The following is a 14,299-nucleotide window of genomic DNA, read 5'->3' as shown; positions in this document are numbered from 1 at the left end:
GCATTTTGTGTAGGAAAAAATCAGAAATAACCACACTATTTAGTATGTGGTATCAGGAGTATCTCTATGGTAACACACTTAAAAAACTGAAGCACAAACACAAGCTTCTGACGCGTGATCAGGCTCGACAACATCAGTCAGAACTTCAAGCGGTCGATTGTTACATCAGCAACAACCACGAAGAACAAACGCTTCTCGTGTGCAAACGCATGAAACTACACAGTTTACATCCAAAGGCTTCATCAGACATCAAGGTCAGTCTGTAAGACAAAGGGTTTGAAACGGACACACAGCGTGAATCCAAGGATATCTTTCAGCTGACACTTTAATAACAGTCGGCAAACGTAAGCACCACATGAGCCGGAGGAATGAAGGGATGAAACGATATCGCAGCGGACGGAGAACGATAGATTACAGATATCGACGCTGACACAAATGGACAGAGGAGGAAAGGGAATTACCGTGTTTACGGATTTTCTGCCGTATGTGGTTTGTCCAACAAGATTGCAATGTAGCCCTCCCTGTGCTCTATCCATCCATCTATCCATCCATCCATCATTTATATGGTGTATTCTTTAGTCAACCCAAATCTGGGAAGGAGTTCAGGGGAACCAGGAGAAAAGCCAAACAGATACAGGGATTCAAACCAAGAACCTTCTTGCTGTGATGCAACATTGCTAAGAATCATTTTAAAATTACCTTTAATTTAATTTTCCTTGATGTTTTAATGTCTGTTCTGTTTCTAGGAACTTTAAGCAGCAGGTGAAATCAAATCCAGAGTTAAGTTAAAACTCTTTTTCCCCTTTCAACTTGATTCAACTGATTCCCCCTCTTAGTGTTAATGCCTGATATATAAATACCCTCCTCCCAGAAGCAATCAAAGCTATTTTCAATTAAACAGCAGAATTGTTGCATTTGATTAAAGTTCTATGAATGTGACAGAAAAGCCTGAGTTCTGCAGACACCCTCTGAGGTTTCATGATTTGTTTTCCTGAAAAGAAATTCATTTGAAAAACAACCTCCCCTCAGATTACTCTCACAAATCAAACGCTGGCCACTTTGAAAAGCAGAGAAGAAAGAAAACCTCACGATCACAAGCGCCGAGGCTCGTGACAGCGATTCTCTGTGATCGTGTCTCAGCGGCTCACGAAGGTTATTGATCCTCGGCTCAACCAGGACAGAAGCAAACAGCAGGAACGTCAGATTACATGTGTTCCTCTGCAGTCATCACAAATGGGAAATGTCGTGGTAACTGTGCGACTGTGGATCTGCAACTCCTCCTGCTGATTGTGTGTGTGTGTGTGTGTGTGGCGTTAATGCACAAACTGTTTGTTAAATGCAGTTTTGAGGTATTTTATTAGTTCCATTTGGAGACACACACCAGTCATGTTGCTTCTACATCAAAGGCGGGGGGGATTGGGACCTCGGGACCTTTGTCACGTCACTTCGATTTCACACTGAACTGTTGAATTAAGTGGAAAAGCTAAACAAACAATGCATTTCCCTTAAAAATGGTGCAGGTCCGAAACTCCACGGATTTAAAAAGAGTTCAAAAACAATATTTTAGAGGAGAAGATTCATCCGACCAGTATTTTCTGACCATCTTTACAGTTTTTGGCCTCTTTACAGAGTTAAATCCAGTTTGGGCCACAGCTGCAATGTGTCACCGCTCACAGTTCATCACAAAGAGCCGGACTTACATTATTTATGTGCACACACACACACACCGGATAAGAGACTGGATGAGGAGGCGAGTGTCCTGCAAATCTCTGGAGAGGACGAGAGGTGAACAACGGGTGATAAATTCTCAGGTGCTGACCTGTGGAGGCTGCAGGAGAGCGGAGGCTTCTCCTCACACACGAGCAGATTGTCCAAGGTGCTGCAGAAATCCACAGAAGTTATTATTCATGCACGTGATGTTGAAGCTGCGAAGCTCTGACAACTCGAATCGCAGTGTGAGCCTTAGTGGGAGAATTAAATGAAATCTGTCATCAACAGAAAAATGTCAGCATTGATCTTAAAGTCAAATGACTCTAAATTATATATAATTACTTTCTCCTCTTGTGGTCGCTCAATGAGTTTCTGCTGTCGAGTGGAAGAGGCACGGCGTCGTTATGCCGACGCATATTTTTCACTTTCACTTCGAGCGGTATTGAACCTCAGCTCTGTCGGAGTCGGTCTGTGTGGAGTTTGCATGTGTTAGCTTGTGTCTATAAGGGTTTTCTCTGACTTCCTCCCTCAGTCCAAAGGGATTCTGTTAATTGGCGACTCTAGATTAGGGTTGCAAAATTCCGGGAATATTCAAAGTTGGAAACTTTCCATGGGAATTAACGGGAATTAACGGGAATATACGAGAATTAACGGGAATAAAGGGAATATACGGGAATTAACAGGAATAAACTGGAATAAACTGGAAATGTTGTGGGTAATTTATACTAACTGTATTTACCTTGTCATATACAGACATAAATATAAACATTTTGTTTTGTCATAGGCTGATTTGAGCCCTGAGGAAACTTTGGGCACTTGACTATATGCTTCTGCATCGTTGTGTCATTCTTAACATAGGTCTTTGCACAGTATTTGCAAATGTACACAGCCTTTCCTTCTACATTGGATGAGGTGAAATGTCTCCACACATGAGATAGTGCACGTGGCATTGTTCTGTAGAATAAGATGAGAAAAAAGTTTGTAAAAAAACACTAATGCAATGCCAGAGATATAAATAGTTAGCCAAACAATTGGAATCGTCTGTACTCATATTTTACAATTGATGGATAAATGAATGGAAATAGTCTAGATGAACAGATGAACAATCCTCAATCAGCATGCTAATATATTTTCCCAGTAATATCATCGAAACTTACCTGACTAGTCCTGCACTCTACAGCAGGCCTCAGTAGCCCTGCTGTAGAGTGAAGCATGCTGGGAGTTATCTGTGCATGTGATGGAAGAATGCACAGTGGAGGGTTGAAACTCAACGTGCAGCGTGTGCTGCATTCCATACATCTTTAAAATAGAGTTTTCAATGATGTTTTTATTGCTCACAGTTTAATTTCCGTATAATTTCCGTATATTATTTTTTTTTCAAAATTCCCCAAATTCCCGAGCTTAACTTCCCGTGGAAAGTTTCCGGAAAGTTTCCGGAAATTTACCGGAAACTTTCCGCCCCTTTGCAACCCTACTCTAGATTGTCCATAGGTTTGAATGTGAACAGTTGTGTGTCTCTGTGTGTTGCCTCTGTAATATGCTGGCATTCATTTGAGTGAACCCCCGGCCTCAAGTCCCCCTGCAACCCTTAACGGATCAGCCTTATAAATAAATGCATGGACGGACTTCAAGCTGCAGCTGGATTACAAATAAAGTCAAAGCAGCAGAAACAGAAACAGGACGTGAGGTGACGGATGAAACTTGCTCTGAGAACAGAGACTCGGGGGTTGAGGGAGTTGGAATAAAAGAGGAAACATTCACCTTATTCCGAGTCAGTGAACCATTAAATTCATTTTCAAGATGATATTTTAAAAGGTAGAAAAAGTTTCACCTCGCACTCGACCAAGTAGTAGAAACTTTAAAATGAACCGCTATTCATCCACAGTGTTTGGAGCCTCTGATAAACGACCCCTCAGGTCAGTTTGGCACAAAGAAAGTAGTTCTGTGGGTGAGTGGATGGATTTGGCAACAGTCCTGCAGAGAAAAAGCTCTGCAACGTTTATTAATGTTGGGTTTATTCCTGAGGAATTACTCTGTTATCTCCCAGCTTGTGATTAGATAGAAGTCCCCCCCCCCCACCCCCCCCCCAACACAATCCATCTTAGTTTGTGCGTCTGAAAAGGGCACCTTCGACAAAGAGGGCAGGTTTCAAACTACGCCTTTAAATTACTTTTAAATCCTCTTTGGCTTCGACTCTGGAGGAAACGTGTGTTCCCTTCTTTTATCAAAGTGCCTCCCACTTACATCTCCATTCACACTGATCTGCTTTACAGTGTGTTGCAACTTCCATAATGAACAGCGAGCTCTCCCTTTTCACCTTCCTCCCATCACACACACACCCCTCCCTCCCCGATCCTGTCTCCCTCGCCATCAGCCGCTGTCTCTTCCAACTTGCCTCCTGCTTCAAAGTCACAGTCAAGGTCAACGGTGGAGACAGTGGAAGTGCGCTGGCTCATGACAGCTGGAACAGGCCGGTCTTTGAAGATTTGGTGCGTTTCCACACTCGTACATCTTCATTATCTCTGTCCACACGAGCACTTTGGCTCCTTACCGGTTCAAATCCTCCAAACTAAATCCTAATTCAATCTTCTGAATCAAATCTACGCCGTGCACTATTTCCAGAATCTCCTGCTTGGCCTCACTCGGTTTAATAGTCGTACGGTCCATCTCCTCTGGCTCCTCCTCCTCTGAGGCTTTAGATTCTCATGATGAACAGAGATCTCTGCAGTCAGCTCACACACCTGAGACTCACAGACGATATGAGACGATCCTATGGAAACAATCCGTGTGTAAAAGAACAAAACAAACCGATGCACCTCTCTGTTACGCCCCCAAAATTCAAATCACTGCAGCAGCAGCAGCAGCTTCATTAGCATATCTGAAAGGTTGACAGTCCGGTCAGGAGCAGCTGAAACCACAGCAGCAGCCGGGCGGCACATTGTTCACTGACGTATAATTACAGTGCAGATTTTCTCCTTCAGCAGAGAAAAGCAGATTCAAAGAGCCGAAGCCAAGAAATGATCAATGAGCTCTTTGATGAATCCGTAGTCCACACAACCACAACAACACTCAGGGACGTCGACAATAAAACAAGCAGAGTTACTTCCATTGTGAGTCTGTCTATTGTCGTTAATCTCACCTTTCCTGCTGCAGAGGCTCCTTGGTCCACTGAGAACCTGCAGAGACGGAAGAGAAGGAAAATGTATTTAACAGTTGTTTAAGGAAATAAACAAATTATTGTCTCGTTAATACACTAAACAGATGAGCAGCCTACAAACTCCAGCAACATTCCTATTGTGTGTTTTGCTGTAGATGAACATCATGCATATATATAGCTGCTCTCGGACATGTGCTGAACTTTGGATAATCACTGGGATGTGTGTGTGAATGCAAAAGTCCGAATGAGAGGCTCTGGGCTTTCTCTGGAGTTTCTCCTGTCGGCCCGGTAACAAATAATAATATGAGAATTCAGCAGACCGTCTACGAGCGTTTGGGCGTGTTGAAGACGTTTTCAAACAATCGACAGACCCAGAAATGACAGAACAAAAAGAATACAAATATCTCAGGACTGAAAAGCGACGCTTCACACGTAGAGGATGCAGACAAAGACGTCAAGGATGCTTTTGGTGATGAGGAGAGACACCTGATCTCTGCAGTGGAATTAACACATTAGGTTTGTGCCTCTGCCTGCTGCACCTCCTCAAACCTTATTACTCCAGGGATTTCCTAATCTCTCGAGTCCGAGCCACAGAATCTCCTGCTGCTTCGCTCCTATGGAGAATGTCCGGACTCAATTCTCCAGAGATCACATCTGACATCGGCTTATATGTGACCTGTGTCTGACCCGTGACAATCCCACTTTACAGTTGAAGGTAAGAGGTTTTGATTGGATTAGACTTTGCACTCACATACACTCATACACCGCAGCTTATTCATATTTTAGATCTGTCTAGAATTTGGAAGGGAAAAGAGGATTTGAGATGTATCTTGACTGACGGCTTCTCATCTCTTTGAGCAGATTCCTCACTTATCACAGGCTGATTGATGCAGTGAATCTCTCAGATTTTACATCTCCGTCACGTCTTTAATGATGCGGGAGAAACTGCTGCTGTTTTTCACACAGACTGTGAAATGTGTGTTTCTTCCAGAGAGGTTTTTAAATTAATTTAACGCTTGGACACTGAAATGCACGATACCGACTTACAGCAGCACACACACTCGGTGAATAAGGAGGTGTTTTAAAACGTGCGTCATTTTGTTTTTTTCCATCTCTATATTTCGGCTCACGTGAATCAACTCCACCGGATGAATTCACATCCAAAAAACTAATATGCTGTAAATCCAAATCCATCCATTTAATCCTACAAGTCAGAGTGTTGCCTTCAGGGGCCACAAATAATGAAAAATATATAATTAAACCAGTGTCTGAACCAGAAAGCATTGAACTAAGCATTCAGATCTGTTCATGGATCCAAACTCAATTTGCCCTGTTGACTTTCAAGAGCATCTCAGTTTCTAAATCTCTTTTCTCAGTGAATTTTAGGCTGAAAAGAGAAAATGATTATTTCAGACACAGAGTCGGTTCTGGTGCATGTTCCAGATTCACTTGCTCCTTCATTTCTCAGCTGTGTTTCATAAATAAAACTCTGTCTCTGCAGGAAACACGATACTAACATGACACAACTTTTCTCCTGGATTCTGCAGAACGTGATTGTTGATGTAAACGTTAAATATGTTTTTTAAAGCCTCATTGGTTCAGAGACTCAGAGAAGAATTACCGGCTCTGACTCGTCGGTTTGTTCCTTCGGGTGTTTTTGAGCTGATGAGAAGGATGAGTCGGGTGTTTACATCCGACTTTAATTTGGTTGTTTAGGATCACATCTACACATTGGATCACATAAGATGGTTAAAGACTTTACTCCACGAGGGAGAAGACGTTGTTCTGAGGGTTTGTCTCCTTATCTCTGTGAAGTCGTTTTTTCCAGCTGCATTAAAGGGTCAAGCTTCTGTTTAGTAAAATGACCGAGATAGCTCACACAAGAGCCTTGATGGAAAACACACGCTAGAGCCACAACACAACTGTAAAACTCATAACACAACTGCAACGGCTACAAAACAACAAAACCACAACACAACTCCAAAACTCGAAAAGAAACAACAAGAGTGAAAGCCGCAAAAGATACACAAATACAAAAATCAACAACAGCAAAAAAATACACAAACAGAAAGGCCACAACACAATCAAAAGAGCCACACAATGGTAACACTACCACAACTAAAGTGAGCAATATAGGATGTTGAAAATAAAATGAGAAACGTTACTTTCTACTTTTCAAGAATCTTACTCGGCTTGTTGTCCACATCCATTGTTGCTCATTTCCGTTATGGTTTTGTTGAAGTTCTGTGGCTTGTCGTTGTGTTGTGGATGTTTTAGTTGTGTTGTCACTTTGGCATTCATGTTTTTCATTGATGTGTTTGTGTAAAACATGTAAGCCACTGTACTTTTGAGCCATGACATAATATGACATAGTAGAAATGTGGAGTTTCCGGACTTGTTGCATATTTCCGGGCTGAATGAAACTCACCCTACGACGCTGCTGTTGGCCGAACTCTCCCCGATCAGCGAGCTGGCGATCCACTTGGTCTCGCCCACCACCGTCCTGGCGTGCGGCAGGCGTCCCACGTCCTTCACCGTCATCATCAGGTGCCGCGAGGACTTCAGGACCCGGACGGCCTCGTCGTGCGGGATGCTCAGGAAGCTGCGGCCGTTCACCTCCAGGATCTGGTCGCCCACCTGCAGGGAGGGGAGGGAACAGAAAGGCATGGCGGGCAGGGCTGAGCGAGAGGCCGAGGGGGGGGCGGGAAGAGACTGGTGCATGCACGGGTTCGTAGAAATCAAGGGTCAGAGAAAGGAAGTGTGACGGATGGAGGTGGTGGAGGTGTATAAAGACGATCAGGGATCAGAGCACGATAAAAAAGGACGGCTGGTTTCTGGTTAAAAGCTCTTTCTCTCCCGGGCGAGAGACAGAGAACAGAAATAATTACACAAAGATTAAAGTCTCCTCTGCTCCCGGACAAGTTCAGGACCAGAGCTGTTTAATATGTAATTGAAAAAACGCATTTATATGTAATTTCATTCTATGGAGGAGCCCGGGCCTGGAGGCAGCGGCAGGGAGAGTATAATGACTCTATCCATACTAAATCCCACCTTGGAGGAGGTCAGCTGTCTGAGGTGAGTCAGAGAAGCTCATCGTCACGGAGATGAAACCAAACAGATCCTCTGGTTTCCTGCTCCAAGGAACCTCTGCCACTGTGTTTCAATTACATGAGTTCAACGACTCCAACACGTTCTGACCCTAAGGTCAAGGGTAGAGGTAAGAATGACTGCTAATATCTATTCATCTGTCTATTTATATATCTGTCCATCTATCTATCTATATAACTATCTATCTGTCTATCTATATATCTATCCATCTGTCTATTTATATAACTATCTATCTGTCCATCTGTCTATTTATATATCTGTCCATCTATCTATCTATCTATCTATCTATCTATCTATATAACTATATATCTGTCCATCTATATATCTGTCCATCTATCCATCTGTAAATCTATATATCTATCTTTCTATCTATCTATATAACTATCCGTCTATCTATCTGTCTATCTATCTTTCCGTCTGTCCATCTGCAAATCTATATATCTATCTGTTTATCTACCTGTCTATTTATATAACTATCTGTCCATCTATATATCTATATGTCTATCTATCTGTCTATTTATATAACTATCTGTCCATCTATATATCTATATGTCTATCTATCTGTCTATTTATATAACTATCTGTCCATCTATATATCTATATGTCTATCTATCTGTCTATTTATATAACTATCTGTCCATCTATATATCTATATATCTATCCGTCTATCTATCTGTTTATTTATATAACTATCTATCTATTCATCTGTCTATCTATCTTTCCATCTGTCCATCTGCAAATCTCTATCCGTCTATCTATCTGTCTATTTATTTAACTATCTATCTATCTATCCATCTGTCTATCTATCTTTCCGTCTGTCCATCTGCAAATCTATATATCTATCTGTTTATCTACCTGTCTATTTATATAACTATCTGTCCATCTATATATCTATATATCTATCCGTCTATCTATCTGTTTATTTATATAACTATCTATCTTTCCATCTGTCCATCTGCAAATCTCTATCCGTCTATCTATCTGTCTATTTATTTAACTATCTATCTATCTATCCATCTGTCTATCTATATATATCTATCTATCTATATAACTATCTATTTGTCCATCTATCTATCTATCTGTCTATCTATCTGTCTATTTATATATCTATCTGTCCATCTGCAAATCTATATATCTATCCGTCTATCTATCTGTTTATTTATATAACTATCTATCTATCCATTTGTCTATCTATCTTTTCATCTGTCCATCTGCGAATCTATATATCTATCCGTCTATCTATCTGTCCATTTATTTAACTATCTATCTATCTGTCTATTTATTTAACTATCTATCTATCCATCTGTATATCTATATATCTATTGGTCCATCTATATATCTATCTATTTATCTGTCCATCCATCTATCTATCTGTCTACATACATATCAGTTCCAGAAATCTCCCTATTCTTGCTTCCATCATTCATCCATCTCTCAAACCATCTGCCATCTACCCGTCAGCCCATCAATCCATCCATTAATTCCAAGAATCTAACTTTGTATATATCCATCATTCACTCTCTTCATCCCTCTCTCTATCCATCCTCCTCTCTAACCACCCGTACATGTATCTTTACATCATGTCTTATGGTTTATTAAACTACGACCTGAACAGAAAGAGGAGGATCAGAGGAGCAGAGAGAAAGTCACGGAGCAGAAACTGATAAAACAAATAGTCCTAGAAATCTAAATAAAAGCTCTGAGGTAGTTTGGTCACATTATTGCTTCACACACCGACACTAGTAACCTAATTGTGTCGTAAATTAATCACAGCACACCCCCCCACCTCTAAATGGTATTAACACAGCACTTCTCTGGTGTTAACGACCACTCGACACCACACAGTCGCTGATATGATCAATTCATTTGTGTGGCATTTAAACTTCCTGTATCGTTTAGTGCTTGAATGTCACTTCCTCCTTCTTTTTGGTTTTATTACGCTTTAATACGGTGAAGCAAGCAAACCTGACAGTCACTTAATTCTCCCTCTGAGCAGCAGCCAATTCAAGTGAGACTTCAAGGACGTTCAGAACCTCGTTGTTCATTTATTGGGTGTTTTCCAACGACGTGGGGGGGGCGACTCCACATCAGAGCCGTCACTGAACCTCTTCTCCAGTGGCTCGGCGTGTGGTAATAATTAGCAGGTCCGTTCAATCTCATATATACAGGACACATAATCAAAGCAGCAGTCCATCAATCAATGCTAACGAGCTCCTCAGCCGCCGGGACGCACACGGCGGTAAACACTTCTGTGAGGACGGGCGGGGGGGAATCCTCAGGGATGAGAGACAGGTCACAAGCTGTTTGCTCCAGCTGGTTTCATTAGACAACACAGTCAATACTCGGTTTGTCTTGTGGTTGTAACAGCGTTTGAAAACCTTGATGCTCAGTTCAGTTTGAGCTCAGATCAGTTGATCTCAGTTTCACCTGCTTCCAGGTCATATTTAACAAACAAGCAACGATTCAACTTAATATTTGTGAAATTTAATCATATCTCGGAATGTTTGATTCCGATGGGAAGGCAAAATCCCAACGTAGCTTTGCGTGGAGTCCATCTTTGGTGAACTTTGACCCAAGATATTCGCTTCATATTTGTGTACGTGCTCTTAAAGTTGGATTCCATCAGTGATCTCCAAAAAAATCCAGAAATTAGTACATAAAGCATTAAGTACTCAAAAGGCACTTCTGGCAAGAATGAGTGTTTTATAATATGGGAAATATATTTAAGTGTGTATCTACAGACGTCAGTATTCATGATTGAAAATCAACAATTACTATATTTTGTATCACCTCAATATTAACAGCTATGTACCACTTCAGATTGTCCAAAACATTTCCTTGTTCTTTCATTCTCATATTCATACAGACGACATTGGTCTTCAAAATATATAACAGGCTATCTACATTTAATTTTAAAAAACAATATTATAAAGTTAGAGGGGAAAGCAGCATTGAAGTCCGCAAGACACAACAAGCAGACACTAAAAGAGCTGAATAAAGCAGCTTCACGGTGTAAATGATCGTTTCTCTGATCCAACACATCAGGAGGGTTCTAGCCGATTTCTCTGATTAAATTCTCATTTAACAGTTGGTGCTTTTATCCAAAGTGTCTTACAACTTAGGCACAATGTCGGAAACCTTAAAGAAGTGAAACATCGAATTCAACATAAAATCCAGATATCTGATGTCCTAAATCTTTCACGCTGTAAACAGGGGGTTGTGGTTATAAAGTTACAAGGTTATGAATTATGAAGGGAGAGTGTTAGTGTTAAAGGCTTTTTACCAAAGGCTTGTCACACAGGTGTTAACAATAATACGACCATAATAATCATATTTATGATGCTGGTATTGTGTGTGTGCCCTGGCTCGTTATACTTGTAACACGTGTGCTTTTCATGCTGTGAGGAGTCAAAACATAATATGCATTAGTTGCTATGACGACAGAGAGCTGGATGATGTGCAACATGAGAAGAAGAAGCAGTTACTGTTCAAAAAAAAACCTCTCAGGTTGTTTTTATGCAGGAGTTAAAGATGTGGATAAAGATATAAAGATAGAAGCTGAGTGACTGACATAATGTTCATAAATAAGATAAGATAAAAACTGTATGTAAGTTGCACAACCATCTATATAACTATAAAAAGATGCATGTATGTATTTATGTATGTCAATTTCACAATAGCACACAATATTCTATGAATATAAAACTGGTATTCGACATCTTTAGAACATGTTTTGCCTGCACTTATGAATTTGCCGCGTTTCAGTAGATTTGAATGGACTCAGGTGATCGTACCTGTTGCACTTGATGAATGAAAAGAGCTTTGATTCTGACTCTAATTACACGTAGATTAAGTTTAATGACCCGTGAGGCCCATTGAAAACCAGACTTTTAATTATAGAGGCAGGAAAGCTGCAGAATTAATCTTCCTCTGGATTTTCTTTGTTATTCTAATGACTCCGGAGAGATCGCTCAATATCTCCAGAGCATGAACTCCCTCACAACTTATTCCTAGTGTTAATCTTGCATATGTTTCAGAGAAGAAAAGGTGCTGCTGCTGCATCTCCTGCAGTCACCACCTCCACCATCTTCCTCCTCCTCCTCCTCCTCCTCCTCCTCTCCCTCATTATTTCTCCATTCGAGAGAAGACGGTTTCGGTCCGGAGTCCCAGGCACTTCATCTCTCATGATCAGTCTCTGCTCCGCACCAGAGGCGCCGCCGGAGAGAGCGCTGCATTCTGGGCAATTAGCCGACAACCAGCGAAGGCAGTGACTTCTATGATTAAAGCTCTAATCAATGCTGCTGATGGGTAATGATAATACATTGTTCATGCAGGATGCCTCCCACAGTTCCACTCCTCACATTCACTCAGTTCTAAACTCAGTTAGTCCAACATGGTTCCACCGAGTCACATCACAGACGAATGGGAGTCTGAACACTTCACCTTCTCTCACTAAGCAGCTGGAGCCACGTTACAAATATATAAAATCTGCATAACAAACTCTGCTGTGTAAATTACAGAGTAAATAACAGAACCACGAACAAAGCTTCTCTCTCTCCGCTGCTGCCTCTGTAAAGAAAAGGATTCTGTCCGTTTGTTGACAGATTAAATCAAAGTGCAACACTTGGCAAAAGTGAGAAGTGATGAATCGTGTCGCTCGTCTTCTTCTGCTCAGAGTAATTACCCCTGGAAATCAAATCTGGCTCCGTCCAGCTCCCTCTCTCTCTCTCTCTCTTTCTTTTCTTTTCTTTCTGCAGTTAAGTGTGATCACAGCCACATGTGACATAGTGGATGTAATTTATGGCACCTGCATCATTGTGTAGGCAACATAACCGCTGTTGTAAATCAGTGCATAAAACTGTTGATAACAGCAGCAGCTCCGATGATTCACGACACGCTGACGTTACCTGTGAACTCTCACCGGTGAATCCAACCAAAGCGAATGTTAATTAGACAAGAAAACAAGCCACTGTGCGATTTGTATTCACTTTTATAAAGTTGGTCTTCGGATCTGATGATGAAGTTTGATTTATCTTCAAAATAATAGATTCAAATGGAGGAAATGACACAAATCAAAGTGGCATTCTGGGACTTTACCGCAGGAATCTTCTGCGGGTGATGGTAATAGCATGCATCCATCCTGGAGCCGATCCCCGGTGACACTGGGCGAGTGAGACAAGAGCAAGAGGCAAGAGCCTTCCTGGGTGCTGCTAACAACCCATTATATTAATTATTATTGATATAACTGAAGTCTTTTCTTCCTGTGGAAGCATACCGGGCACAACAACATGCAGTGTAGACACACAATTACAAGACAAATTGCCACAAATTATGTCCTTTGTGTGAAATATCTTATTCTGTGTTAGTGAATCCATAACTCATGTTTCCTCCTGTTGCTATTCACTGGAATCAGCCCGGTTAGTATTTGGAATATGATCCATGGTTGTGTTGAGTCTCAATCATAAAAAACTAGATTCTCGTGACCTGCGCCACTCGGATGGATTTCACATTTCCATCATTTTCTCAGCGCGGCCACGTGTTGCTGGGACATCTGTGAGAGACGCCGCGGGGGGGTGACAGCAGCCGGGAGGAGATGAGCGGACAGACCCATTACACTCCAGCTTCAGCGTCCTGTGACGCTATCAGTGTGATGAACAGCGTGGGTCAGACAGCTCAGGGCCGAGCGCCGGGGAGGAGGAGACACAGAGGAGGAGACACAGAGGAGGAGACACAGAGGAGGAGACGGAGGGAGGAGACACAGAGGAGGAGACACAGAGGAGGAGACACAGAGGAGGAGACACAGAGGAGGAGACGGAGGGAGGAGACACAGAGGAGGAGACACAGAGGAGGAGACACAGAGGAGGAGACACAGAGGAGGAGACACAGAGGAGGAGACACAGAGGAGGAGACACAGAGGAGGAGACACAGAGGAGGAGACAGAGGGAGGAGGTGCAGCTCCTGTCCGATGACTCCTGAAGCTAATTAGGAACAATGAATCAGCTTTCTCTGGCTCCTTCTGCACTGAAAAGCTTCCTTCTCCTTCCACAGGTCTCCCTCCTTCTTAGAGTTGATCTATTTACACTCAGAATGTGTCACAAAATGTGGAGATACTATTCATAAGGAGCATATTTACAACAATCTCAAGTCTGTAAAGTTCAGGAAGTGAAATCTCTCTCTAACAAATAAGAGAATCCTGCTCACAAACAAACAAACAGATCAACAAACTAACTTTCGAGCAGAGGTACAGACACAACGCTCTTAAACAACGCTTCAGTGCAAACCTAGTTGACCTTTGACCCTCGACATCTAAACGTCTTTGCCCTC

General features: G+C 41.9%; 1 protein-coding gene across 1 annotated transcript in view; it reads right to left on the bottom strand.

Annotated features, from left to right (window-relative positions):
• Positions 1-14,299, bottom strand: part of whrna (whirlin a) — a 99,643-nt gene that overhangs the window by 21,346 nt on the left and 63,998 nt on the right. Inside the window, exons 4-5 of the mRNA XM_061075722.1 lie at positions 7,296-7,579; positions 4,850-4,886 (exon numbers count right to left, since the gene is read on the bottom strand). Coding sequence (XP_060931705.1) covers positions 4,850-4,886; positions 7,296-7,579 — 321 coding nt within the window. The remainder of the gene's footprint in view (positions 1-4,849; positions 4,887-7,295; positions 7,580-14,299) is intronic.

The sequence above is a fragment of the Limanda limanda genome, chromosome 1 (assembly GCF_963576545.1).
Source record: "Limanda limanda chromosome 1, fLimLim1.1, whole genome shotgun sequence".
Taxonomy (NCBI): Eukaryota; Metazoa; Chordata; class Actinopteri; order Pleuronectiformes; family Pleuronectidae; genus Limanda; species Limanda limanda.
Note: the sequence above shows the minus strand (reverse complement) of the source record. Positions and strands in the feature narration are given on the sequence as shown.